Raw genomic sequence first — 27419 nt, 5'->3', positions numbered from 1 at the left:
GGAGGAGGGAAGAAAGAAGGACGGGAGGAAAGAAGAAAAAGAGGGGGAGAAGAGATGGAGAGAGAAAGAAATCCACCATGCATTTATGAGACATTTTTTAAGGTTGAATATGTACTACAAATAATTTGTGAATAAATACATAGGATTTAAAAATCCTTAACTGACATAACTTGGGATAATAGATCAGAACTATGATTTTAATATAGAGGAGACATTTGAATGACCTGAGGAAAATCAATCCCAACTCTTTCTTTGCCTTTGAAACTTTCATAGATTTTAGAGGCTATTCTATAGCAGGATCATAAAACAGCTCACAGCTGCAGATGATTTCAGTGAAAATATGCAACTGAGGTTACTGACCCTTTTTACAGTTCTTAGTTGGAAAATGAACAAGTACAGATAGATTGAATTATAAGTTGTTCTGTCAGGTGTGGACTAAGAACAATTGATGTAACTTCAATGTTACCCAATCATGGTGGGTGAGGTTGCAGCAGAAAAAAAAAGTTTCCTGTAAGTTTGTAAACAATATTAAGGATCTTAATGCTCTCTGATTCAGTTTCCTTCAATAAGCTATTATCAGTAAGTCTGTTTGGAAAGGAACAAACTATGAACATTTTCTATAGGGATTACAAGAAATTAATGATATTTTCTCCAGAGATAGTCACAATTAAGTGTATTATCCTGGTTAAATTATTAGAATCAAGCTTGAGTAAAAGACTGAAAGAAAACACAAGAAGAAGATGAGAAAATAACCAGTGCCTCTTGTAGGAGACACAGAAGTTTGATTAGTGATAAGCCAAACTAAAACATGGTTTAATAAACACTTAAAGACTACTTGTGAGGAAAAAGAATAAACATTTTTTCCCCTGAGTGCTATCCTCTGATTCTGAGACCCTTGCATTATAATTTTGGCCACATTGTGAGGGGGATAATTCTAAGATATATACTGGACCTAAACTGTAACCTAAGATAGCAGCAGAACTGAATTAAAACATAAAGTGTATTGCAGCTGCAATTAACAAAAAACATTGTTAATATGGACAACCTACCTGGAAACCATTTGAAACAGCTAGTCTCTATATTTAGTATACACAAAATCCTTGCCTTTGAAAGCTGATATTTAAAAGACTGATAGTGAATGATCCCTTGATCACTTGATCTTCTGTGAACAAGATTATTCTACTGAAAACAGAAAAGTTACAGTGTTGCATAGGTGTAGTGGAAGAAATACTTCTCAGTGTGTGAATTTCTCAGTATAAGTGATTCACATCTAGGTAAGTGCTCTGAGACTTGTAAGCTGTGTGAAATATTCAGGTTATGTGGGATAAAATTGTTCGTTTTCTCACCCCCAGGGAGTTGAGAGTTTCCCCTGCTACATGCTGGTCACACTGACCATTTCATTAGCTTTCTGTGTCTCCAAATAGTCAATATAATCAGCATGTAGAATTACTTGCACATGTCTAATACTCAACTATGAATAATTATCTTTTTTTTTTGAGTGAGAATACTGATATCTTCTTTGAAATAAGTAAAGGAACTAAATAGTTTCATATTTCTTCTCAATATGTAGCCAAACTAAACTACTCTAAAGGGAAAGAACTGGTTACTGCTTTTGCCACCACTAAAACTTGCCGTTACCGTAATAGGTATAAGTTTTAATTTTATAGTTAATGTGATTTCATGAGCTGCAATATCTCATGGAGATATTGTGTTGTTTGCATTAATGAGTCTTCATGTGAAATTTGGAACAGTCTGTTAAGTTAAAAAAATAGCTAACTGATTGAAAATAACTAGTCATCTAATAATATAAAAGGTGAGGGTAATGTTTTCCTTTAAAATTCAAGACAAAATGGAATAGCATGCTCACCAGTATAATGTGTGTATAATAGAAAAACTCACTGAAAAAGCTGCCTTCCCATGCTTGGGCCCACAGGGACATCCTCTGTGAAATGACTGTTTAGGGAACTCACACTTTCAAAAAACCAAAAATATTCTTTCGAGGGAAATGTTGTAATGGAGTTCTATGAGACTGGACCCCTAAGGGTTTAAGAAATTAATGGCCAGAAGTTGGAACAAATTTCTATTTGAAAGTTGCCAGCAATGTTTAAAAATTTATCTTTAGAGAGAGACTGTTCTTTACTTTGAGGAAAGGGTTTAAGTGATCTCTTGCTTATTTAAAAATAAAACGAAGTATCATATTCTAGAATTGAAAGAATGAGTTACACATTTCTGCTGAAACCAGGGCAGAGAAATAGCTGTCCCCACTATATAAAATATAAAATGTGTGTGTGTGTGTGTGTGTGTGTGTGTGTGTAATTATCTATCTTCCTGAGTGTTATAGGATCACAAGTTGAGAAAAATAATGCTTACTGTCATGGAGATACTGTGCTGTTCGCTAGGTTCAGTTACCGTCTCAATTCTGAATGCAAGTCTCCTCTTTCAGTTCATTAAATTAATGGCCCAGTATTAGGACTTATTAATATGCCTTTTAGAGCTTTTAGAGTTGAATGTAAGCAGATGAAATCACGATGCTACATCTGTTACTGTGAAATGCCCACTTCGTTACATGAATGTGCAGTTGAGATTGTCCATTTCATCCAAAAAATTGCATTTAAACTCTCATGATCAATAATTTATATAAGCAGACTGTCCTTAACATATGGGGTTTCTGATTCTTTACAGGAGTGGTTCTGAATCTTGACTGCACATTGCAATTATCTGGGGAATTTTAAACAATTCTGAAGATCTTGCCTCATCCCCAGATGAATTGTATCAGACTATCTCAAGGAATGGTCTAAGGAGTATGTTTACTCTCCCCAGGTGATTCTTATGTACAGTTATGGTAGAAAAACACTATCCTAGAATATTAAGGATACCTCTTACAGAAAAAGGAGAAAAGTTGCTACTGTCACAGTGGTTCAGCATTCATTTATTAATCTCTTAACAAATCGTTATAATGGTTTAGACTAATAATATTTAATATAATTGAAATTTGACTCTTTGCTAAGTTCTATGATACAAAATTTGCCTATATTATATTCTATAACTTTCATGTCGGGCCAATAAGCTAGATGTTATTATGTTACCTCTTTTTACTTATGGAGGAACCAAGGCACATAGAAAAAGTTACTTGTTCAAAACTTCTTAATTAGGGTTCGGGAGATACAGGATTAGATTTCACTGTTACATAAAACACTGCATTATGTTTAACATTCTTAAAACAGGACAAAATTATTCTCCATAGGTTTGATATCCCAAGAATATTTCTCCAAGATTATTTATTGTTTAGGGTTACATAATCTAAGATTGATATCCCAAGCCTGTTAAATCAATTAGCCCTTGACCAAATAAATAAGCTCAGGGCATTATATTACTGTAAACAGCAGAGAAAAGAAAACAATTATATTGTAGGCTCAACCAATTTTTAATTTAATAAATTAAGTAGTAATAAATATGTGACAATTTATTTGCTTGTATTTGGGCTTAACTGCAAATACCCAGATAAGCTCCACCCACACTGAAGAACCTTTCAGACCATTCAAAACTAATTAGAATTTCAATACTTTATTTTTTAAAACTTTTTTATTGAATGAAAGATTCTTTAAATTGTATAGTGCTTTACAATTTTCAAAAGTTTCACATACATGATATTTCAAGACAGTTAATGTCAGTTGAAGTATCAAAACCCCACTAACTTCAGTTAAGCAAAATGAACAAAACAATGGACACATGAGAAGATGTAGTATTGCATTCTGTACATACCTAAGACTTTCATTGTTCTCTCCAAAACTCTTTGTCAGGGTCCACCAGAACAGTTAGAGATTTTAACTTACATGCATTTAATAGAATTCCCTAAGGGGGGAAAAAAAGCCTAAATAAAGCTAAAAAGGAAAGTCAATAGATACTCCAGTTACTTTTCAATTACTAACAAAAAGCAAGATTAGAAAATTCATTAAAAATCAAAATGCTGCACCTTTGTCTAAGAGAAATAGACAGGGTCAGAGAAATTATTTAAAGAAATAATAACAGAAAACTACCCACATCTGGGGAAGGAAATGACCATCCAAATCCATTGTGCCCAAAGAACCCCAAATAGACTATACATCAAAAATTTTTCACATACATCACATGTCAAAAGCTAAAGACAAAGAAAATTAAAGACAGAGAATTTTGCGCAACAAGAGAAAAGCAACTTGTCACATAAAAGGGTATATCCATAAGACTAATAAATGAATTTCTCAGCCCAAACCTTGCATATCAGAAGATAATGGGATGATATACTCAAAGTGTTAAAAGAGAAAAAAAAAACTTAATAACAAGGACTACTTTACCCAACAAAGCTCGTCATCTAAGATTAGGAACAGGACAAAGATCCTTACTCCTGACATTTCTATTCAAAATAGTACTGGAAGTCCCAGCCAGAGAAATTTAGGGCAATTTTTTAAAAGGCATACAAATTATAATGTAAGAAGTAAAGTTATCTCTGTTTGCAGATGACTGATTATATATGTTGAATTCCCTAAAAAAATCTACTATTAAGCTATTAGAACTGATCAACAAATTCAGTAATGTTGAAGAATACTAACTATATCAATATATAAAATTCAGTTGTTTTTCTGTGCACTAACAATAAACCATTATAAAAAGAAATCTCATTTACAGTAACATCAGAAACAATAAAACAGAAATAAATTCAATCAAGAAGGTGAACAATCTGTACACTGAAAACTATAAGACATTGATGAGAGAAACTGAAGAATTTACAAGAAAATAGAAATATATTCATGATGATGAATTGGACAATTATTGTGAAAATATCTATACTACCCAAAGGCATCTACAGATTTAATGCACCCTTATCAAAATTCTAATGGCATTCTTCATAGAAGTAGTAAAAAAAATTCTAAATTTTAAATGAAACCACAAGTGATTCTAAATAGCCAATGCAATCTTAAGAAAGAAGACAAAAGCTGGAGATAGCAAACTTCCTTACTTCAAATAATATTACATGGTAATAATTATAGTAATCAAAACAGCTTAGTACTGGTATAAACACACACACATAGACCAAAGGAAAAAAGTAGTCAAGAAAAAAATCTCACACACATATGGTCAACTAATCTTTTTTTTTTCTCATTAAACTTTATTTTAATGGATCTCAAATTCTGTGATAGATTTTTGGTCAAGTTGTTTCCATTAAAAAGTACTGATTTAAAAAACTAATAACTTAAAACTGCCGCACACACGAAGAAACAAATGCTCCCCAAAACATTCTCCTTTCCTTCTGAAGGTTTTACGATGCACTGTTATCATTAACAAGTCTTTAACTATTAAACTTAAATGGCCAATTGAGACAAACAGTTCTGAGACCGTTCTCCCACCACTGATTAAGACTGGGGCGGCAGGTACTGGGGATAATACTCATTTAGCCTTCTGAGCTTTCTGGGTGGACTTGGTGACCTTGCCAGCTCCAGCTGCCTTCTTGTCCACTGCCTTGGTGACACCTACAGCAACCGTCTGTCTCATGTCACGGACAGCAAAATGGCCCAGAGGAGGATAGTCAGAGAAGCTCTCAACACACATGGGCTTGCCAGGAACCATGTCAACAATGGCAGCCTCACCAGATCTCAAGAACTTGGGGCCACCTTCCAGCTTTTTCCCAGAATGACAGTCAATCTTCTCCTTCAGTTCAGCAAACTTGCAAGCAATGTGAGGTGTGTGACAATCCAGCACAGGTGCGTATCCAGCACTGATCTGGCCCAGATGATTCAAGATAATCACCTGAGCTGTGAAGCCAGCTGCTTCCATCGGTGGATCATTTTTGCTGTCACTAGCCACGTTGCCACGATGGACATCCTTGACAAAAACGTTCTTGATGTTGAAGCCCACGTTGTCCCCAGGGAGAGCTTCACTCAAAGCTTCATGGTGCATCTCAACGGACTTGACTTCAGTTGTAACGTTGACTGGAGCAAAGGTGACCACCATGCCAGGTTTGAGACCACCAGTCTCCACTCGACCCACAGGGACAGTACCAATACCACCACTTTTGTAGATGTCCTGGAGGGGCAGACGTGAGGGCTTTTCAGTTGGCTGAGTTGGTGGCAGGATGCAATCCAGAGCCTCAAGCAGCATGGTTCCACTGGCATTGCCATCTTTACAGATGACTTTCCATCCCTTGAACCAAGGCATGTTAGCACTTGGCTCCAGCATGTTGTCACCATTCCAGCCAGAAATTGGCACAAATGCTATGGTGTCAGGGTTGTAGCCAATTTTCTTAATGTATGTGCTGACTTCCTTAACAATTTCCTCATCTCTCTTCTGGCTGTAGGGTGGCTCAGTGGAATCCGTTTTGTTAACACCAATGATTAGCTGTTTCACACCCAGAGAGTGAGCCAGAAGGGCATGCTCACGGGGCTGCCCATTCTTGGAGATCCCTGCTTCAAAGTCACCGAAAACAGCAGCCACAATCAGGCAGCACAGTCAGCCTTAGATATGCCTGCAATCATGTTTTTGATAAAGTCTCTGTGTCCTGGGGCAGCACTGATGGTCATGTAGTACTTGCTGGTCTCGAATTTCCACAGGGAGGTATCACTGGTGATACTGCACTCACGTTCTGCCTTCAGTTTGTCCAAGACCCAGGCATACTTGAAGGAGCCCTTTCCCACCTCGGCAGCCTCCTTCTCGAACTTTTTGATGGTTTTCTTGTCGATGCCACCACATTTGTAGATCAGATGGCCGGTGGTGATAGACTTGCCCAAATCTACATGTCCGATGACCACAATGTTGATGTGAGTCCTCTCCTTTCCCAGTTTGGCTTAGATTTAGTGGTGGTTTTCCTGACACCTGTGTCCTGGTGGCAAACCCATTGTGAAAAAGTTTGGTCAACGAATCTTTAACAAGTGCACCAAGAGTGCATAATAGAGAAAATATCATCTCTTCAATAAATGGTCCTTGGGAAAACTGGTATCCACACGCAAAAATTTTTTCAAAGTCTTTGTTCTCTTGCCTTATCTTACACCATACACAAAAATCAACCCAGAATGATTAAAGACTTCAGTGTTTAATGACTGAAACCATAAAACTCCTAGGAAAAATGTAACAAAAAACTTCCTTGACTTTGGTCTTTGCAATGAATTTTTTGGATGTGACATCAAAAGAATAGGCAATAAAGTAAAAATAAACAAGTGGGGCTACATCAAACTAAAATCTTCTGAACAGTCAAGGAAATATTTTAAAAATGAAAAGATAATCTATGGAATGCAAGAAAATATTTGTATATTAAATACCTGAAGGTGTTAATATCTAAAATATATGAGAAATTTGTAAAACTCAACAATAACCACCACCAAATACTGATTTTAAAATGGGCGACCTGAATAGATATTTCACAAAAGAAGATAGGCATAGGGCCAAAAGGTTTATTAAAAATTGCTCAACAGCACTAATCATCAAGGAAATGCAAATCAAAACTACAATTAGGCATCATCTCACACCTTGTTTACAAAAAGCTCCACAAAATATAACAAATGCTGGTAAGGATTTAGAGAAAAGGAAACACATACTTTTGGTGGAACTATAAATTGGTGCATCCATTTTGTAAAACAGTATGGAGTTTTCTCAAAAATTAAAAAAAAAAACCCAACCCTACTTTATGACCCAGTGTTCCCATTCCTGGCTACTTTTCCAAAGGAATTGAAATCAATATCTCAAAGAGATACCTGTATTCTTATGTTTATTGTATCACTTTTCACATTAGGTATGGGAACAAGCTCAATGTCCACTGACAGATGAATGAATAAAGAAAATGTGGTATATACATGCACACTACTATATACATATAGTAGTGGACTACTATACAGCCTTAAAAAGGAAGAAAATTCTGCTTTTACAACAACATATATGAACCTGAGAGACAGTGAAATAAGTCACAGAAAAACAAATACTGTGTATATGCACTTATAAGTGGAATCTAAAACTGTGAAACTCGTAGATATAGAGAGCAGAATGATTATTACCAGGGACCAGGGGGAGAAATAGATGAGGAGATTTTGGTTAAGGGGTTTTCAGTTACAGAAGAGGAATAAGTCTGGAGAGTTAATGTACAGCATGGTGACTACAGATAATAATACTCTGCTATATAATTGAAATTTGCCAAAAGGGTAGATTCTAAGTATTCTCACCACAGACACAGAAAGATAACTATGTGAGGTGAGAAACATGTTAATTAGCTTGATCGTTTCACGATATTTGTATATAAAATCCTCAAGTTGTAAATGTTAGATCTACACAGGTAAAAAAATCTTGAAATATTTATGCTGAAGTCTATCTGTTTGGTTTAAAGAATCACTGACTCATTAGCAAAACTAATAATGGAAGTTATAGCAAAAATGACATTGGACAACATAATTTTATAAAGTTCTATTAAATTAGTAAAAGCTAAAACCGAATTCCTTCTGTATAGCACAGGGAACTATATTCAATATTTTGTAATAGCCTTTAATGAAAAAGAATATGAAAATGAATATATGTGTATATATATGCATGACTGGGACATTATGCTGTACACCAGAAATTGACACATTGTAACTGACTACACTTCAGTTAAAAAAATGAGCAAAACCTGAAATACAAAGCAAAATGTATCTGCATTAATAGAATTTCCTTTATGAGGTATATGTAAAGTTTGTGGGAATCAATAAAACAGATGTACATTTTGATTATTCTGTCTTCTGATCAACACTTCTCATATCATTTAGGAAATGAGAAAAGAGGTACAAAGATAAATGAAATCTGTTCAGATGGGCACAGGGTATATACCTAGTTATTATAACAGTTATTTCTTACCTCATTTCAGAATAAATTTAACAGGAGAGACCAATTATGTAAGTAAAAGTAATATGCATATTTTCTTTTCATCAGAGAATATGCTATAGTTGCACGACCAAAACATTTGATAAATCTATAAATGTTGCATTTGCTTTTGTGCACGTAAGCAAAGTGGACTGATAGGTTGAACAATTCAAAGTTCATTCGGACTGTGTAGACGAACAGTGTTGAAAAATCAGACAACCAAATGTTAATTTCTTCCATAAGAAAGGTTTTTATTTATCTTTTTGGTCCAAATTACCTATATTATTACTTAAATTACCTATATTATTACTTCAGCCCTCTCCTTTTCTTTGCCTGTGAAGGCATAGTTTTAATATATTTTATATCAAATCATAGCTATGGTTTTTAAAGACTCACTGTCAGATTTAATATGTTTAATTTAATATGTTTACTGTGCTTAGATTCCATAAATTTTATCTGCCATAAAATGGAAGCTTTTACATCCTTTACATCTCTTCTATATCAGCCATGCGTCAGGATAAATAACATGCCATAAAAGAGCAGAAGGCACAGTTAAGATAGAATCATTATGCAGGTAGATTATGGCCTGCTTTATATGAGAACAGCTTCCCTAAAGAGACCTAATGGGATGACTGACCTATAAAGCATTTAATTTGTTGTTAGCATTTCATTTGATTGCCTTGTAGTGCCTCCAGGAATAAAACTTTTGATTGTAAAAACTTCTAAATGACACAATGGTTTATTCCTTTTCCTGTAACTAACAGGTTCCCTCAATGGAGAACACAAAATTGTATACTATCATTTCATAGCTGTTTCTCTGGTATGGTTTCTAAACTCTGAGATAATGCAAAGATCAAGAGTAGTTAAATAGATCATTCCTTAACTTGTAAGAGCTTGTTTTAAGAAACAATTGCCCTTATGGTAGCTCACAGAGAAAAAAATGTGACAATGAGTGTTTATATGTCCATGTATGACTGAAAAATTGTGATGAACACTGGAATTTGACACAACATTGTAAAATGATTGTAAATCAATAAAAAATGTTTAAAAAAAAAAAGGAAGAAGTGGGAGAAAAAAAAAGAAACAATTGCCTTATTGGTACCCACACAATTCTGATTACAAAAGAGAAAAATAAGAATATAGAGAGGACACAATTTTTCATTAAGAATATAATGAATTTTCCACTTTGGAACAGAACGCCTTCTGTAGTATGGAATAGATAGTATAACATTTGATAATAAATAAGATGATAAATATATTGGAGGCCAATCATGTTAAGATATTTCTGGCTGTTAATACAATTTTTAAAAGAGTATTAGCCTGTTTTCCACAGAGTTTTTCTATACATATTTGGAACTATACAAATTGTCCTAAAAAGTAAAAAAAATATATATTTTTTTAGAATGTAACTCAGTGGTTTTCAAACTTACTTGCACACTGGAGTCGTCTGTGGACCTTCAAAAAATATTGATCTCTCTGCTACACTCCAAGAGAATGAGATATATTTCATCTAAGATTTGTCCTGGTCTGAAATTTTTGAAAGATAGCCATGTGATTCAATTGTGCAGACAAGATTGGGGAAAAAAGACTGATGTAAACTAAAAGTAATTACTGAAACCCAGGTTCATTGTTAGGTTCAAAATTAGAAAACTAAGCAGTAGCTAAGTAATTGCTGATTAAGCTCGCCGAGCGCGCCTAGCTGCTAGTTTTTTGAATGCTAATGAAATACACACGCACACACATACACAAAGTCTGAAAAGTATTTTGACAACAGAGAAACAAACTCCTTAATTTGCTTAAACACATGAATATAGTAGAATACGTAGTGCAGTGACACAAGTAAATAACTCAATAATCATTTGCTGCTTTCAGAGCTAAATGAGACTTCATACATTTTATCTATAAAATAAATGATTCAATAAATATTCACATTAAGAAGTGCTGGGTTATAAGCAAGAATAATTTAAAGGTATAAAATACAAACTAAAGGAGTGTTTTTGTTTTTCTCCTATTGTCCATAGACATAAACATACTGCCAACAGGTGACGTGTTTTGCAGTCCTTAACGAAACCACCACCCTGGGCAGATTCAGAAGACAGCAGTGGCTAACAATAGATTCTTAAAAATATGTTATCAGTGATAAGTCTCTAACTCTTTTCTCTGCAAATGTACTTGAAACTTTTGCCTGGATTAGGTGAGCTTAAATAAGGTAGACATGGTGGCAGAGTTGTTGTCATGGGCCATGGGATAATAATATAAAAATATTTTATGATTAAAAAAAAGTCTAGCAACCCTTAATGTGTAAAGACATACAAGTGCCAAAAGATCATACATGAAAATCATGAATACTTTCAAGTTTAGGGATGAAAAGCCCACAGGGGCCTAGCTACCTCAGATATCACTTAGTCACATTTAAGGCGAACAATTAAAACGGGTTACTTGAGGCTTAAAGAGTTTACCAGGAGGAAGAATTCTCAGTGTTAAAATTGAAACAGTCTTGTGAAAAGAGGGCCAGTTAGTCGATCCAACACATTTCATCTTCTGCCTTATTGTTTCAGATACATATTTTAAAATACATTTTTAATTTTAAAATAGTTTAGATACACATAAAAGTTGAGAGAGTAGTACAGATAGCTCCCCACCCACTCTTCCCCACTGTTAGCACATTGCATTAGTATAATATCTTTGTTACAAGTAATTGATCAGTATCGATGCATGACTACTAACTAAAGTTCATACTTTATTCGATTTCCTTAGTGCTTATTTTGAGTGTTTTTTTTTTTCCTGTTCTAGGATCCCATCTAGCATATCATCACGGTACTTGCAGTCATTCTGTCTCTTTAAGCTCTGTCCCAGAAGCTTGAATGTGGAGAATGTTTCCAAATGTATTTTATGAGCTAGCACCACCCTACACCAAACGTGAACAAGACACTAGAAGAAAAGGAAGCTGAACATCAGTATGCCTTGTGAATACTGATACAAGAAAATCCTCAACAAAGTACTGGCAAACATAATTTAACAGCATATTAGAAGAATTATACTATGCTCAAGTGGGATAAAAATGAATCAATGTCTTCAACAAATGGTGCTGGAACAATTGTACATCCACATGCAGTAAAATTAATCTAGGCACACACCTTATACCCTTTTCAAAAATTAACTCAGCATAGATCACAGACTGAAATGTAAAATGCAAAATTACAAAACTCCTAGAAGATAACATGAGAAAGAAAAACGTAGATGGCCTCAGGTATGATGATGACCTTTCAGATCCAATACCAAAGTAATGATTCATGAAAGAAATCATCGGTAAGGTGGATTCATTAAAATTAAAAACTTCTGTTCTACAAAAGACAACGTCAGGAGAACAAGAAGACAGGCTATAGATTTGATGGAAATATTTGCAAAAGACACATCTGATAAAGTACTCTTATACAAAACATACAGTGAACTCTTAAAACTCAACAATAGAATACAAACAACCCAATTTAAAATGGGCCAAAGACCTTAATAGAAATCTTACCAAAGATACAGTGATGGCATAAGCATATGAAATATGCATATGAAAATGTGCTCCACATCTTATGTCATCAGAGAAATGGAAATTAAAGCAACAATGAGATACTACTTCAGAACTATTAAAATGACTAAAATTAAGAACATGGAAAACATTGAATGCTGGCAAGGATGTGTGACAACAGGAACGTTCTTTCGTGGCTGGTGGGAATGCAAAATGGTACAGCCACTTTGGATGACAGTTTGATGCCTTCTTACAAAGCTAAATATACTCTCAACATATGATCCAGTATTCATGCTCCTTGGCATTTATCCAAAAGATTTGAAAATTATGTGCACACAAAAGTTTGCACATGGATGTTTATATAGTTTTATGTATAACTGCCAAAACTGCAAAGCAATCAAGATGTCCTGCAGTAGGTGAGTGGATAAATAAATTGTGTTACATCCATATAATGAAATATTATTCAGCACTAAAAACAATGAGCTATCAAGCTGTGAAAAGACATGGAATAATCTTTTTTTTTTCCTTTTAGAAGTAATAATTTATTTTTAACATTTTTTATTGATTTATAATCATTTTACAATGTTGTGTCAAATTCCAGTGTAGAGCACAATTTTTCAGTTATACATGAACATATATATATTCATTGTCACATTTTTTTCTCTGTGAGCTACCATAAGATCTTGTGTATATTTCCCTGTGCTCTACAGTATAATCTTGTTTATCTATTCTACAATTTTGAAATCCCAGTCTATCTCTTCCCATCCCCCACCTCCTTGGCAACCACAAGTTTGTATTCTATGTGAGTTTATTTTTGTTTTGTATTTATGCTTTGTTTGTTGTTGTTTGTTTGTTTTTTAGATTCCACATTTGAGCAATCTCATATGGTATTTTTCTTTCGCTTTCTGGCTTACTTCTCTTAGAATGACATCCTCCAGGAGCATCCATGTTGCTGCAAGTGGCGTTATGTTGGCGGTTTTTATGGCTGAGTAGTATTCCACTGTGTAAACATACCACATCTTCTTTATCCAGTCATCTGTTGGTGGACATTTAGGCTGTTTCCACGTCTTGGCTATTGTAAATAGTGCTGCTATGAACATTGGGGTGCACGAAGACATGGAATAATCTTAACTGCATATTACTAACTGAAAGGAGCCCACCTGAAAAGGCTACATACTGTATGATTTCAACTATATGACATTCTGGAAAGAGCAAAACTTGAAGACAGCAACAAGTTCAGTGGTTGCCAGGGGTAAGTAGGGCTGGGGGGAGGAGACAAACAGGCAGAGTATGAAGGATCTTTAGGGCAGTGAAAATACTCTATATGACACCATAATGAGGGGTACATACTGCTATATATTTGCTTAAACCAACAGAATGAACAGCACCAAGAGCGAACCGAAATGTAAACTATGAGTTTTGGGTGATTATGACATGTCAGTGTAGGTTCATCGGCCTTAACCTACCAAGTGTACCACTCTGGTGAGGGATGTTGATAACGGGAGAGTATGTGTGAGGGAAATCTCTGTGTTTTCCCCTCAATTTTGCTGTGAACCCAAAACTATTCTAAAAAAAAAAAACTTAAAAAATAGAGTTTTTAAAAAAATCAATCAACAATCAACATATATATCACATTAACAAACTAAAGAAAAAATAGAAAGCATGATCATCTCCATTGATGTAGAAAAAGTGTTTGATAAAATTCAACAAACTTTCATGATTAAAAAAAAAAAAACAAGAAATTGTCCACATAAGCATAGCACCTGACCATCACAAAGGCCACAGAGCAAAAGCACACACACACTGTCATGTACACAACAGGGTGAGAAAGGAAGTTTTTCTTCTAGGTTTAGGAACAAGATGGGGGTACCTGCATTTGCCCCGTTTATTCAATACAGTATCAGAAATTCCAGCCAGAACAATTAGGCAGAAAAAGGAATAAAGATACACAAGTTGGAAAGGAAGAAGTAAAATTGTCTTCAATTTACAGATGACAAGTAGAATATCCTAAAGATTCACAACAAGAGTGGTTAAAACTAACAGACAGATTCAGCAAAGCTGTGGGATATAAAACCAACACACAAGAGTCAGTGGCATTCCTATCAACCATACAAAGTGAAAATTCTGAAAAGGAAATGAGGAAACAATTTAATTTGCAATAACTTATAAAAAAGAATAAAATACTTAGGAACAAACAACAAATGGGGTGACAAACTTGTACACTGGAAATTATAAAACATTGCTGGAGGAAATTAAGACACACAAAAAATGGAAAGAAACCCCACCAAGTTCATGGTTGAAAGACGGTATTTTTAGGATGTCAGTAATACCCAATGCAATCTATCGCTTCAGTGCAGTCCCTGTCACAGTTCAAATGACAATTTTTCAGAAATAGAAAAATACATCTTAAAATTCATACAGAATATCAAGGGATCTTGAGATGCCACATAATATCTTGAAAAAGAACAAAGTTGGAGGTCTCACACTTCCTGACTTCAAACCTTGCTACAAAAGCTACACTAATCAAAATGGTGTGGTACTAAAACAAAGACATACAGACTGATAGAGTAGACGAGAGAACCAAGAAACAAACCTTCAGATATAGAGTCAAATGATTCTGAACAAGGGCGCCAAAACCTTTCAATGGGTAAAGGACAGTGTTTTCAATAAATGGTGCTAGCAAAGTTGGATATTCATATACAAAAGCATGAGTTTAGACCCTTACCTTACACCATATACAAAAATTAACTCACAATGAATGACAGACCTAAATGTGAAAGCTGAAACTGTAAAACACTTAGGAGAAAACATAGGATAAAGCTTCATTACGTTGGATTTGGAAATGATTATACCAAATGCATGAGTAATTTTTTAAAATGGATTAATTTGTTTTGACAAAATTTTTAAAAATCCTTTTGTACATCAAAGGACATCATTAAGAGGATGAAAAAGAACTCAAGGAACAGGAGAAAATATCTGCAAAGTAACTGTCTTATAAGGGATCAATATCCAAAAAAAAATTAAGTACTACTACAACTCAACCAAAAAAAAAAAAAAAGCAATCAAACACAAACAACCCAGTTAAACATGGGCAACAGACTTTCATGGATTTTTCTCCAAAGAAGGCAGACAGATGACCAACAAGCATGTGAAAATATTATCACTATCATTAATTATTAGGGAAATGCAAACCAATACCACAATGAGATAACACTTCACATGAATTAGGATGTGTTTTATTAAAATAAACAGAAAAGAACAAACGTTGACAAGGATATGGAGAAATTAGAACTCTTGTACATTGTTGGTGGGAATGTAAAATTGTGCAGCCACTGTGGAAAACTGTTTGACCAGTCCTCAAAAAGTTAACCAGAATTACCATATAATCCATCAACTTCACTCCTAGGTATATATCCAAAATGTTGGAAGCAGAAATTTGAACAGCTATGTGTACATCCATGTTCATAGTAGCATTTTCCACAGCAGCCAAAAAGTAGAAAAATCCAAGTGCCCACTGATAAACAAAATGTGGAATATACATGCAATGGAATATTATTCATCCTTAAAAAGTAATAAAATTTTGATACATGCTACAGCATGGATGAACATCATAGATCTCATGCTAAATGAAATAAGCATACACAATGCGACAAATACTGAGTGATTCCTCTTATATGAGGTAACCTAGTTTAGTCAAATTCATTGAGACAGAGAATAGAATTGTGCTTGTGCAGAGCTGATCGTTTTGTGAAGATGAAGATTTCTGGAGATGGATGGTGTTGATATTTGGCTAACAATGTGAATGTGCTTAATTCCACTGAAAATTTTAGTACAACTGAAAAATGGTTAAATTGATAAATTTCTCTTCTGTGTATTTTACTATAATAAAAACTACTTTAGCAAATTTCAAATAAAAATTTTGTATCTGTCTTACGATAGAGACGTAGAAAACACACACATTGTCATTGTTTATTTTACTTGTCCACAATTTCCTTAAAACACAATTTCTGTTATTAATTTTAACTATCCACCAGTTTGGATTATTTAAGCAACATGTCTGTGGTCAGCAGCTTTACTAATTCCTTGCTTTACTGAGAATAGTTTTTATTACTTTGAAAACAATTAGTGCTTTGACTGAATAGGGAGTAAATTATTATTCGGTAACAACATATTTTTTTATCCTAAATATTATTCTCCATTCTTTTATTGAGTATAAATATGTGTGTTTGCTTGTGTGTGTGTGTGTGTGTGGTAGAAAAGGAATGGAGTGGTAAGAATTTTGAAAGAATTAATAGCATCATTTTATTTATACATACCTTTTCTACATTTCATAGACACTCACATATTCAGATATATGTAAACACATGCGTAAAAAGAAACTGGAAGCTGCTAAGCTACAAAGCAAAGGTAAATAAGATATTTCAGTTTCAATGAAGTTTTCATCTCTTTTAGCCTACCAGTCCCATCCTTGGTAAATTATAAACTTCTCAGATGTATAAATTATATTTTTTTTGCTACATATCACATGATTCTCATATATTAAAATAGTCTATGCATGCATCCACACATATGTAAACATACATAAAGATATATATTTTATAGTGCAATGTTTATGTGGAAAAAGTGACACACCTGGAAAACAAGAGATGAATGTCCTCAATATATAAAATGATTTGGGAAATAGTTAAACATCTGTGCCAAATGGAGCATGAGACAAGGAGCTAGAGAACTGGATCCTACTTCTGGCAGGAGTTTTTATAAAGTTCATTTTCTTTATTTTTTTTTAAGTCTCCACAGTGTAGATAACCATCATCATCTCAGGATTATAATGATCAAATAAAATAATGGATGTGAAAATACACTGAATATAATGAAGAGGAGTTCAAATATTTTATTGAACTTCAGTACTTGCAGAAACAAAACTTGCAAATTAGGAGGAACTTTGTTTCACCTTCTGTCCCCAAATGCCTATTTTTGAAAAGATAATGTCTTAACAGGAACTTTTATTTCAGTATTATGTATTTTTAAATGAATTCTAATGATCCATCTAGTCTCCACTGCAGTGATATATTTTATCAAAAGTAAGATATTCTTTCATAAACAGTAATATATATCTCTGCAAGGCCATGATCAAAATCTTCTGTTAGCACCTCAGAATCAAAAATATGACATTTAACACTATTCCTGCTCCACATGTTAAAGTTGGTAGCGTTGCTATGTAATTGTCATGATTTAAGCTGTATTTTCTTAGGAAGCTACAACTTAACTACACATTACATTACTGTGTCATGAAAGGCCTAAATTCTTTATAGAGCATGAAAATGAGTGTACATAAAAAGGACAGATTAATAAATAGATAAAAAGTGAAAAATTCTTAAAGCGAAAACAAGCAAGTGCAAACCAAAAGAAGCCAAATATATGGATACAGAACATGGAATCTTTGTTCCACACATGAGAAATGTAAAGTAGAAATTAGGGTAGCAAAACATTTTTAGAGAGTTACGAATTCATTTTCTATAACATCATCTCAATGGCCACCATGAGAATTTCAGTCCAATTTCCATATGATAGGAAAATAGTCTTTACCCAACATTACCATCCATGTATAGATGGTTCTTGTTTAATAATACAAAACCGCTGAGAATAAAATTAAAAACAACAGTGAGAACACAAATTTGGACCCCAGTTATGTGATACGAGCTAAGGGGAAGTGACTCTGGACCTCCAGAGATATCTCAGAATGTATCAGAACCTTGAACAACAAGGCAAGACATCAGCTCCGGAAATTCCTTCGTAAAATGCAGATATTGCTTAAGGAAATGTCACATCAACGCATTATTAGATTGGATTAATATTAATTAGTCATTTCCCTACCTAGCAGAGAATTACTGCCTTGGCAGCTAACCTTTCAAGGTAGTCTGAATTTGATTCGTTTAGTCTCAGGAACAATTTTTGCTTGAATAACGCAGAGCAATCAGTGGAGCTGAACAGCCGGGTGCGGTCGGGGAAAGCAGCGCTCAGACTCCTGCCCAAGTCACTGTCGTTCCGAGGTGACTGCGGGCCGACGCAGGGCTGTACCCCCTGAGGAGAGGAGCAGAGACTTGACACTGTGCCATGGGGACATCTGTGGTAAACAGACTGTCAGGAGCTCAGCTGAGCCGGAGAGACTAAGCACAGTGAGCTGCCAGCTGTGGGGAGCTGATGAAAGCAACGAACCTGCAGTGAAAGTAACAATTAAGCCTTTCATCACCCACTTTATATACAAGGAAGAAGCTAAAGCCAAAGAATGTGCCAACTTCACCGTTTAGTTTCCCCCGTGGAATGGCATACTGGTAGAGGGCCAGGGGCATCAGCACAGAGGGGGGAGGTCACTTCACTGTTGAGGGAGCCGCAAAACAAATGGCTCTTGCAGTTTTGTGGACCCTGGGGGTGGGGAGGAAAATGGTTCGCGTGGAAAAGTAATGAGTACAGAGTCGGAGTCGAGAAAAGTCTCTTCAAGTTTTTACCCTCTTCTCCCCAATAATGAAGCCTCAGCTGAGGCTTCTGAAGATCTCAGCAGAAGGTTCCAGATAAAGAGACCTAGGAGTAAAGGAGCTTAGCTGGGAATGCAAATATGCATAAAAGCACGGCCAGCCAGAGGGGGCCTGAGTCTTTGACTGTGACTCCCTTCAGATACTGAAATGCATTGCTCGGGTCTGATGCGCTAAGAATAGCTTCCCCTCCCCAACCCTGCAAGTAAAAACCGTGCAACTGCCTACGGCCCAGAGTGAAAACCCACATAGGTTTTAACCAGGAGATATTTGTAAGTTTGGCTTTTTTAGATTCCAGATACAAATAATTGACACTTGGACAAGGTGGGGGTTAGCTGGCTCTGACCTCCATGCAGTCAAAAATCTGTATATAACATTATAGTCGGCCCTCCATGTCTGCAGTTCTGAGTTTGTAGATTCAATCAACCATGGATCATGTAGCGCACTATTGAAACACATTTCCGTAGAAGGGGACCCGCACAATTCACATTCGTGTTAGTCAAGGGTCAGCTGTACTTGTCTTTTTCTGTCTGACTTCTCTCACTTAACATTATGTGCACAAGGTCCATCCTTGTTGTCACAAAGAGCAGGGTGTCCTTTTTTGTGGCGGGGTAATATTCCATTGTATATACAGTTGAAACTTGAACAATGAGGGGTTTACGGGAGTGAACTCCTGTCCATTTGAAAGCCAATCAGAGTATAACCTTACAGTCAGCCCTCGTAACCACAGTTCTGTATCCAGGAATTCAACCAACCTCAGACTGGGGAATGCTGTGTATGCATTTACTGAAAAAAAAATGCACATGTAAGTGGACTCGTGCAATTCAAAGTGATGTTGTTGCATGTTGCTAAAGTGTCAATTCTTTATACCACATCTTCATTATCCATTCATTGATTGAAGGGCACTCAGGTTATTTTCATATCTTTGTCATTATGAATAAAGCTGCAATAAACATAGAAATGTATATATCTCTTTGATATCTTGTTTTCAGATAATTTTAAAGACAACCAGCAGCAGAATTGCTGGGTCATACGGTAAATCAATTTTTAATTTTTGAGGAAATACATATTATTTTCCAGAGTGGTTGTAAGTTTACATTCCCACCAACAGTACACAAGTTTTCCCTTTTCTCCATATTTCACCAATCTGTGTTATCTCTTGTTCTTCTTGGGAATATTATTCTCACAAGCATGAGGTGATATCTCATTGTGGTATTGACTCATTTCCCTGATGGTTTTTGATGTATGTTTTCGTATACCTGTTGGCCATTTGAATGTCTTCTCTGGAAAAATGTCTGTTTAGTTGTTCTGACCATTTTTAAATCAGTTTGCTTGTTACTAAGTTGAATGAGTTCTTTATATATCTTGGATATTAACCCTTAATTGATATATGTTTGCAAAAAAATTTAACCCATTCTGTAGGTTGACTTTTCATTTTATTAATTGTTTCTTTTGCTGTGCAGAAGCTTTTAAGTATCATGTTGTCTCATTACTATTTTATGTAGTCTTACTGCCATTTTTGGTTTAGTCTGTTATGTCTGATAGAAGAATATCTACTCCCACTTTCCTTTGGTTTCCTCTGGCATGAAATATCTCCTTTCATCTCTTCACTTTGAGCCTGTGTGTGTCTTTAGAGCTGAAAGTAATCGCCTATAGGCAACATATAATTCGTTCTTTTTTTTCTTTCCATTCAGTCACTCTGCCTTTTGATTGCTGAGTTCAATCTACTTACATTTTTTTTAACATTTTTTTAAATTGAGTCACAGTCATGTTACAATGTTGTGTCAATTTCCAGTGTAGAGCACAATTTTCCAGTTATACATGAACATACATATATTCATTGTCACATTCTTTTTTGCTGTGAGTACATTTAGATTATTCATATATAAGGTCTTACTACAGCCATCTTATCACCTGCCTTCTGGTTGTTTTGTAATTCCATTGTTTCTTTTCACCTCTGCTTCTGCCTACTTTTATAATGTGTCGCTTCCCATGTCGATATGCTCAGTCTCACCTCTTTTTATGTTTCATAACTCTACTCTAGATTTTTGCTTTGTGATTACTGTGGGTCTTATATAAAAACAGCTCATAGATATAGCAGTTCATTTTATGCTGATAGCGACTTACCTTTATTTGCCTAAAAAGTCTCTGCTCTTATACTCATCCCCTTTTATATTTTTGATGTCACAATTTACCTATTTTTGGTATAAATTTATTAAATAATATAGTAGCAATTGTTATTTTTAATGGTCTTTCCCTTTAAACTTCATACTGTAATTAAGTGGTTAACAAATTATTCTAATGTAGTACAGTTGATCCTTGAACAACATGGGTTTGAACTCTGTGGGTCCACTTATAGATTTTTTTTGATAAATATCACAGTAAAATGTGATTCATAGTTGGTTAAATCCATGATGCAGAAATACGGGTACCAAGGGTGGACTATGAAACTTGAGCATCCATGGATTTTGATAACTGTGGTCTGGAACCAATCCTCTACAGGTTCTGGGGGACTACTGCACAGGTTTCTGATGCTGACTGTTTATTTTTCACATTTACCAGAGTGTTGTGTACTTTTGTAAGTTTTTATGTTACTGATGAGCATCTTTTTATTTTAGACTGGAGAACTCCTTTCATCATTTTTTTGCAAAGCAGATCTAGTGGTGGTGAACTCCCTTACCTTTTATTTCTGGGAAAGCCTTTATTTTTCCTTCATATCTTAAGGATAACTTTGCCAAATAAAGTATTATTTGCTGCCATTTTTTTTCTTTCAATATTTTGAATATATCATTTCTACTCTATCCTGGCCTATAAAGTCTCTGCTGGAAAATTCACTGATAGCTTAATGGGGGTTCCTTTGTAGGTTCCTTTTTACCCCTGGCAGCCTTTAAGATTCTTTCTTTATCATTAATTTTTGACAATTTGATTATAATATGTCTTGGAGAATGCCTATTTGCATTGAGATAATAGGCTCCTTGATTAACTTCTTGGATTTGTATGTCCAGTACACTCTCTGGTTGGGAAATTCTCAGCTATTATTTTAAAAAATAATCTCTCTGCGCCCTTCCTGTCTCTTCTCCTTTTGGGACAACAATTATTCTTATATTTGCTGTTCTGATAGTTTCCTATAGGTCTTGTAGGGTTTCTTCACATTTTAAGAATCTTAATTCTCTCTCCTAACTGATGCATTTCTAATTTCTATCCTCCAAGTCACTTACTCTTTTTTTGATCTGATCTGCTTTGCTTCTGATACTATTACATTCTTTATCTCATTAACTGAATTCTTCTGCTCTAAAATTTTTCCTTGGTACTCTTTTTATAATTTCAATATTTTTGGTAAAAAACTGCTTATGTTCATTAACTTTATTCTGAGTTTCCTTAATTGTCTTTTTGAGTTTTCTTGTAGCTTGTTGAATTTCCTCATAAACATCTAGTTTGAATGTTTTATCAGTTAGATCACATTATTTCATTCTTTTAAGTTCAGTTACTACAGAATTATCACTTTTTTGTGAAACCATATTTTTTAAAAAGTTTTTCATAAAGTTCATTGATTTTGTCCTGTACTGTGTCCAGTCTACTAATGAGTTTGTTGAAGGAATTCTTCATTACTACTATAGAGTTTTTGATTTCTATTATTTCTTTTTTTATTCTTTCTTAGAATGTTCATTTCTCTGTTTACATTACTCATTTGTTCTTGCATATAGTCTACCTTTAAAATTAGAGTTATTAACATATTAATCACATTTTTCAAAATTTCTGGTCTGATAATTTCAACATCTTAATGCTATATGGGTCCGGTTGTGACACTTGCTTTGTCTGTTCAAACTCTCCTGTTTTCCTCTCAATGTGCCTCATAATTTTTTTGTTGAAAACTAGACATCATTTTGTTGAACTCTAGTACCTAGGGTTTTAGTGATGTGTTCCTAAGGTGTGTTGGGAGGGAAAGTGTTTTATAGTCCCATGATTAGGTTTCATTCTTTTGTGAGACTGTTCCCCTGGGCTGTGACCTTTATTAGCATATCTCAGAGCCCCTCCCCTCTTTAGGGAAGGGGCCAAATGACTAGAGGGAACTAAAATTGAGTATTTCCCTTCCCCCCATGTGTAAGGCTAAAGAGGGCTGGAGCTGAATATTTTGTTCCCTCCAAGTCAGTTATGATCTGATTAACCTCAGTAGGTTAGTGTCTATGATTAAAAAAACTCTCAGCAAACTAAGAATAGAGGAAAGATTCCTCAATTTGGTAAAGAACATCTTAAAAAAGACCTATAGCCAATATCATCCTTAATTGTTAGAAAGTAGATGATTTTCCCCTAACATCAAGAATAACGCAAGGATGATCCAAGACAAGAAATAAACAAAGTATACAAATTAGGAAGAAAGAAATAATACTCTATTTGTTCAGAAAAGACATGATTGTTTACATAAAAAATCTTACAAAATTCGCAAAATTAGTGCTGGAACTCATAAATGATTATAGAAAGGTCACTTGATACAAAGTTATTATACAAAATTCCATTTTTTCTATATGTACCAGTAATGAACAATTCTAATTTGAAATTCAAAACATCATTATTTATAACAGTACCAAAATTTTTAATACTTTGGTATAATAGTAACAAAATATGTACAGAATCTAGATATGGAAAGCTAAGAACTCTGGTGAAAGAAATCAAAAACAGTCTAAATACATGGAGAGGTAATTCATGTTTGTGTACTGAAAGACTCAATATTGTTAAGACATAAATTCTCCCCATCTTTACATATAGATTCAAGGCAATTCTAACCCAAACCCAGTAATCTGTGTTGGAGATATCAACAAATATTCTAAAATGTATGTGTATAATCTAAAGACCCGGAATATCCAACATGACACCAAAGAAGAACAAAGTTGGAGGACTGGCACAATCTGATTTGAATCCTTACTATAAAAGCTACAGCAATCCAGAGGGAGGATGTAGCTCAGTGGTAAAGTGCATGCCTAGCATGCAAAAGTCCTGAGTTCAATTCCCAGTACCTCCATTAAAATAAATAAATAAGTAAACCTAATTTCTGCCCCCCACCTGGAAAAATTGATAAATAAAAACTTAAATAAACAAACATAAAAATCTACAGTAATCCAGAGACCATGGGACTGGTAAAAGAATAGACATATAGATCAGTGGACTCGAATAGAGAGCCCAAAATAGGACACTGCAAGTACAGTCATTAGTTCTTGATGGAGGAAAAAAAAATCAGTGGAGGAAGGATAATCTTTTCAACAAATGGCACAGGAATAATTGAACATCACTATGCAAAAAAAGTTAAACAGACACAGAACTTACCCATTTCACAATAATTAACTCAATAAAGATCAGAGGCATAAGTATAAAATACAATATGTAAACTTAGAGAAGAAAAAAATCAATGTAATCTTGAGTGTGGCAATAAGGTTTTAAATACAATAGCAAAATCATGATTCATGGAAGTAAATTGGTAGATTGATAAATCAGACTTTATTAAACTAAAAACCTCCATGAAAGACATTGTTAAAAGAACGAATTGACAGTAATGGATTGGGAGAAAAAATATGCACAAAAGACATATGAAAAAGAATCTTTATCCAAAATATACAAGAAATAAGTAAAAACACAACAGTAAGAAAGCAAATAACTCCAATAAAAATGGGCAAATTATTTGACAGACACCTTCACCAATAAAGATATGTAGACGGAAAATAAGCATATAAAATTCATTTCATCATTTCTTTTCAGGGAATTTCAAATTAAAACAAGTACAAGATACTAATACACACCTATTTAAAAGATTTAAATTCCAAAAACTAACAATGCCACATCCTGGCAAGGATGTAGAATGAGAACTCTTATTCATTGATGGTGGGATTACAAAATGGTAGAACCACACTGGCAGACAGGTTGGCAGTCTCTTACAAAGTTAAAAATAGTCTTGCCATATAATCCAGAAAATGCATTGTGTGATATTTTCTCAACTGCTTTGAAAAATTATGCTCACACAAAAACATGCATGCTAACGTTCATAGCAGTTTTATTCATAATCACCCAAAACTTAAAGCTACCAACATATGCTGTTCAAGAACTGAATAGATAAACTGTAAATCCATGTAATGCAATTTAGCAATTAAAGTAATTTAGTTATTAAAAAGCAGTAAGTTACCAAGCCATGAAAAGACATGAAGGAAACTTAAGTGTATACTGCTAAGTGAAAGAAGCCAGTAGAAAAAGGGTACAAATTCTATAATTCCAATTATTTGACATTCTGGAAAAGACAAAGCTTTAAAGACACTGAAATGATTTGGGTTTCCAGGTGTTTGGGGGTTTGAAGGAGAGATGAACTGGTGATGCATAGAGGACTTTTAAGGTAGTGAAAACATTCTGTATAGTTACTGCAGCACTGGAAACAGGACTTGTGTTTCTCAAAACCCACAGAACTTAAGAGAACAGAGTGAACTTTGATATGTGCAAATTATATATATATATATATATATATATATATATATATATATCAAAAAACGAGGTCAGGGGATCCCAGGAAAGAATGCAGACTGCGGCCAAAACAATCTAATTATGTTACAAATGTATTAAACTATTGCATTGAAATGAATGTGGGGGAAAATGCTGACCTATGTAACTTTGGAAACAAGTATAGTCTGTAAGAATAAAGGCAAAGAAACTGCATATATGTATGCTCCATAGATCATGAAGTTGTTTCCCACGGAAGTAGGGTGAAAATCTGATACTGTTGTGCAAGTACAATGGGGTGGAACAAGTCTATAAATAGGTGACAAATAAAGGGAGCCAGGTGTTTCACTGCTGGAGTGGGAGTTTATAGATAAGCAAAGGGAACAGATTAGATACATTGTATCCCTGTAGCTTATTTACGTTATTCATAGCAATTTCTTTCTTTTTTTTTTTTCCCCTGTGAGGCTGAGTTGTTTATCCAGGGGCTAGAGGGAGGGCAGGTAGGCATCCGGCCACATGAAGCTGGGGACAGCTGCACACCTCCGCCAGTCGGGCCCTGACAGGTGGGGCCATGTGCTCCCGCCGCCCCAGGCCGGGGCGGGGTGCAGGCGCGCGCGGCGGGAGCCGGCGGAGGGCGGCTCGGCCCGATCCCCGGGAGCCAGGCGCGCCGCGCCGGCCGACGGAGGAGGAAGCCGGCGCCGACCAGCGGCGGGAGAGCTTTCCCGCGAGGCGGGCGTGAGCCGAGGGCCGCAGGCCGTAGTCGCGCTCGAGCTCCCGGCGCGAGATCGCGATGTTGCCGGTGTACCAGAGGACCCAGCCCAGAGGCTCAGGAAGCCCGAGTAGAAGAGCAGGTCGCCGAAGTCGCGGCCGCGCCCCTGCAGCTGCGCGAACACGCCGGTCAGCAGCGCCGCGGCCAGAAGCAGCGCCATCCCGCAGCGGCCCAGGCCGGGCGCCGGCACGGGCGCGCCCCCCGCTGGGACGGTACGCCGGGCGGGGCTCCCCTGCTCTTAATTCTCTATAAACATTGTGTGTAAGTCAGCACTTGGGAAAGTTCTACTTTCTTAACTTGTTAATACCAGGAATAAAATATGAAAAATTAAACAGAAAACAAATCACCCTGGGGGGGATCATCAATCTTTGAGAAGCTGGAAACTCCCCAATACTGAAATGACTGGGCAGTCTTTGTCTCAGCTTCCCCACTGCATGTGAGCTGGTTTATGCCATTTCCCTTTGTTGTGCAGCCAAGGCAGGCTCTACCATGTCATTAGCAAGATGGGAACAGTGGGACGTACCATACTTGTGGCTGGCTGTGAAGGGCCAATAAGCCAGGGAGCAGGGACCTCTGACGTCTGAAAAATTCTTCTCCACCTTTCAAATTCCTCAGTCTTTCAGTCATCTCATGACCCTCATGTCTCTTTGTAAAGTCCTATTTAGCCATTTCAGGGGACAAAAAGCCACTTCTTTCTCCACTAAGCCACTCTCTGAAAACGGACAGGCTGGCCTCAGTGCTTACAAATCCAGGCTTCTGGCAGGGATAGGGAAGGAGAAAGCCGTCTTTCCTGGTCACTGTTCTGTGCCCTTCCTCACCGCACCCAGGCCTGACCGCAGCTCCATCGCCCTCCTGTGTGCTCACATCTCTTCCTGTGATAAAGGGGTCGTGTCGGTGGCACCTCCACTATTCTGTTTCTTGGAAAGTGCAGCCTCTTTGGCCAGTTCGGTGTGGCTTGAATGAAGGAAGTTCAAAGGGCTGTTGTAGGTTAGAGTCTAAGGAAGAGTATTTTCTTACAGCTCCATCCAGTTGCTGCATTTGAAGCAAAGCTTCGCTTGGTATTTGCCCCATATTTAACCTAAAGTAGAGGGTTTAACATTTTTAACCTGATCTGTGGAGCAGAGGCTGAAAGCACTTCACTCTTGTTCAATACCCAGCATCTTGTTCTTCCCTTACTGCCTGGGTGTCTCTCTGGCTCCTTTGCATAAACATCCCTTTCCAATCCTTTCAAATCTTCAGTATAAATTTGTTACATCACCATCACTTGTAAAGTTGG

At 35.8% G+C, this 27419-nt stretch overlaps 1 protein-coding gene and 1 pseudogene across 1 annotated transcript; both read right to left on the bottom strand.

Annotated features, from left to right (window-relative positions):
• Nucleotides 1–5253: 5253 nt before the first annotated feature.
• LOC140685809 (elongation factor 1-alpha 1 pseudogene) lies at nucleotides 5254–7593 on the bottom strand (annotated as a pseudogene).
• Nucleotides 7594–25848: 18255 nt separating this feature from the next.
• Nucleotides 25849–26988, bottom strand: LOC102539167 (transmembrane protein 238). Its single transcript, XM_072938289.1, is given in 4 exon segments — nucleotides 25849–26198; nucleotides 26201–26350; nucleotides 26353–26389; nucleotides 26962–26988. Coding segments are annotated over 4 exon segments (564 nt in total).
• Nucleotides 26989–27419: the final 431 nt, after the last annotated feature.

This window comes from Vicugna pacos, chromosome 15 (assembly GCF_048564905.1).
Source record: "Vicugna pacos chromosome 15, VicPac4, whole genome shotgun sequence".
Lineage (NCBI taxonomy): Eukaryota > Metazoa > Chordata > Mammalia > Artiodactyla > Camelidae > Vicugna > Vicugna pacos.
Note: the sequence above shows the minus strand (reverse complement) of the source record. Positions and strands in the feature narration are given on the sequence as shown.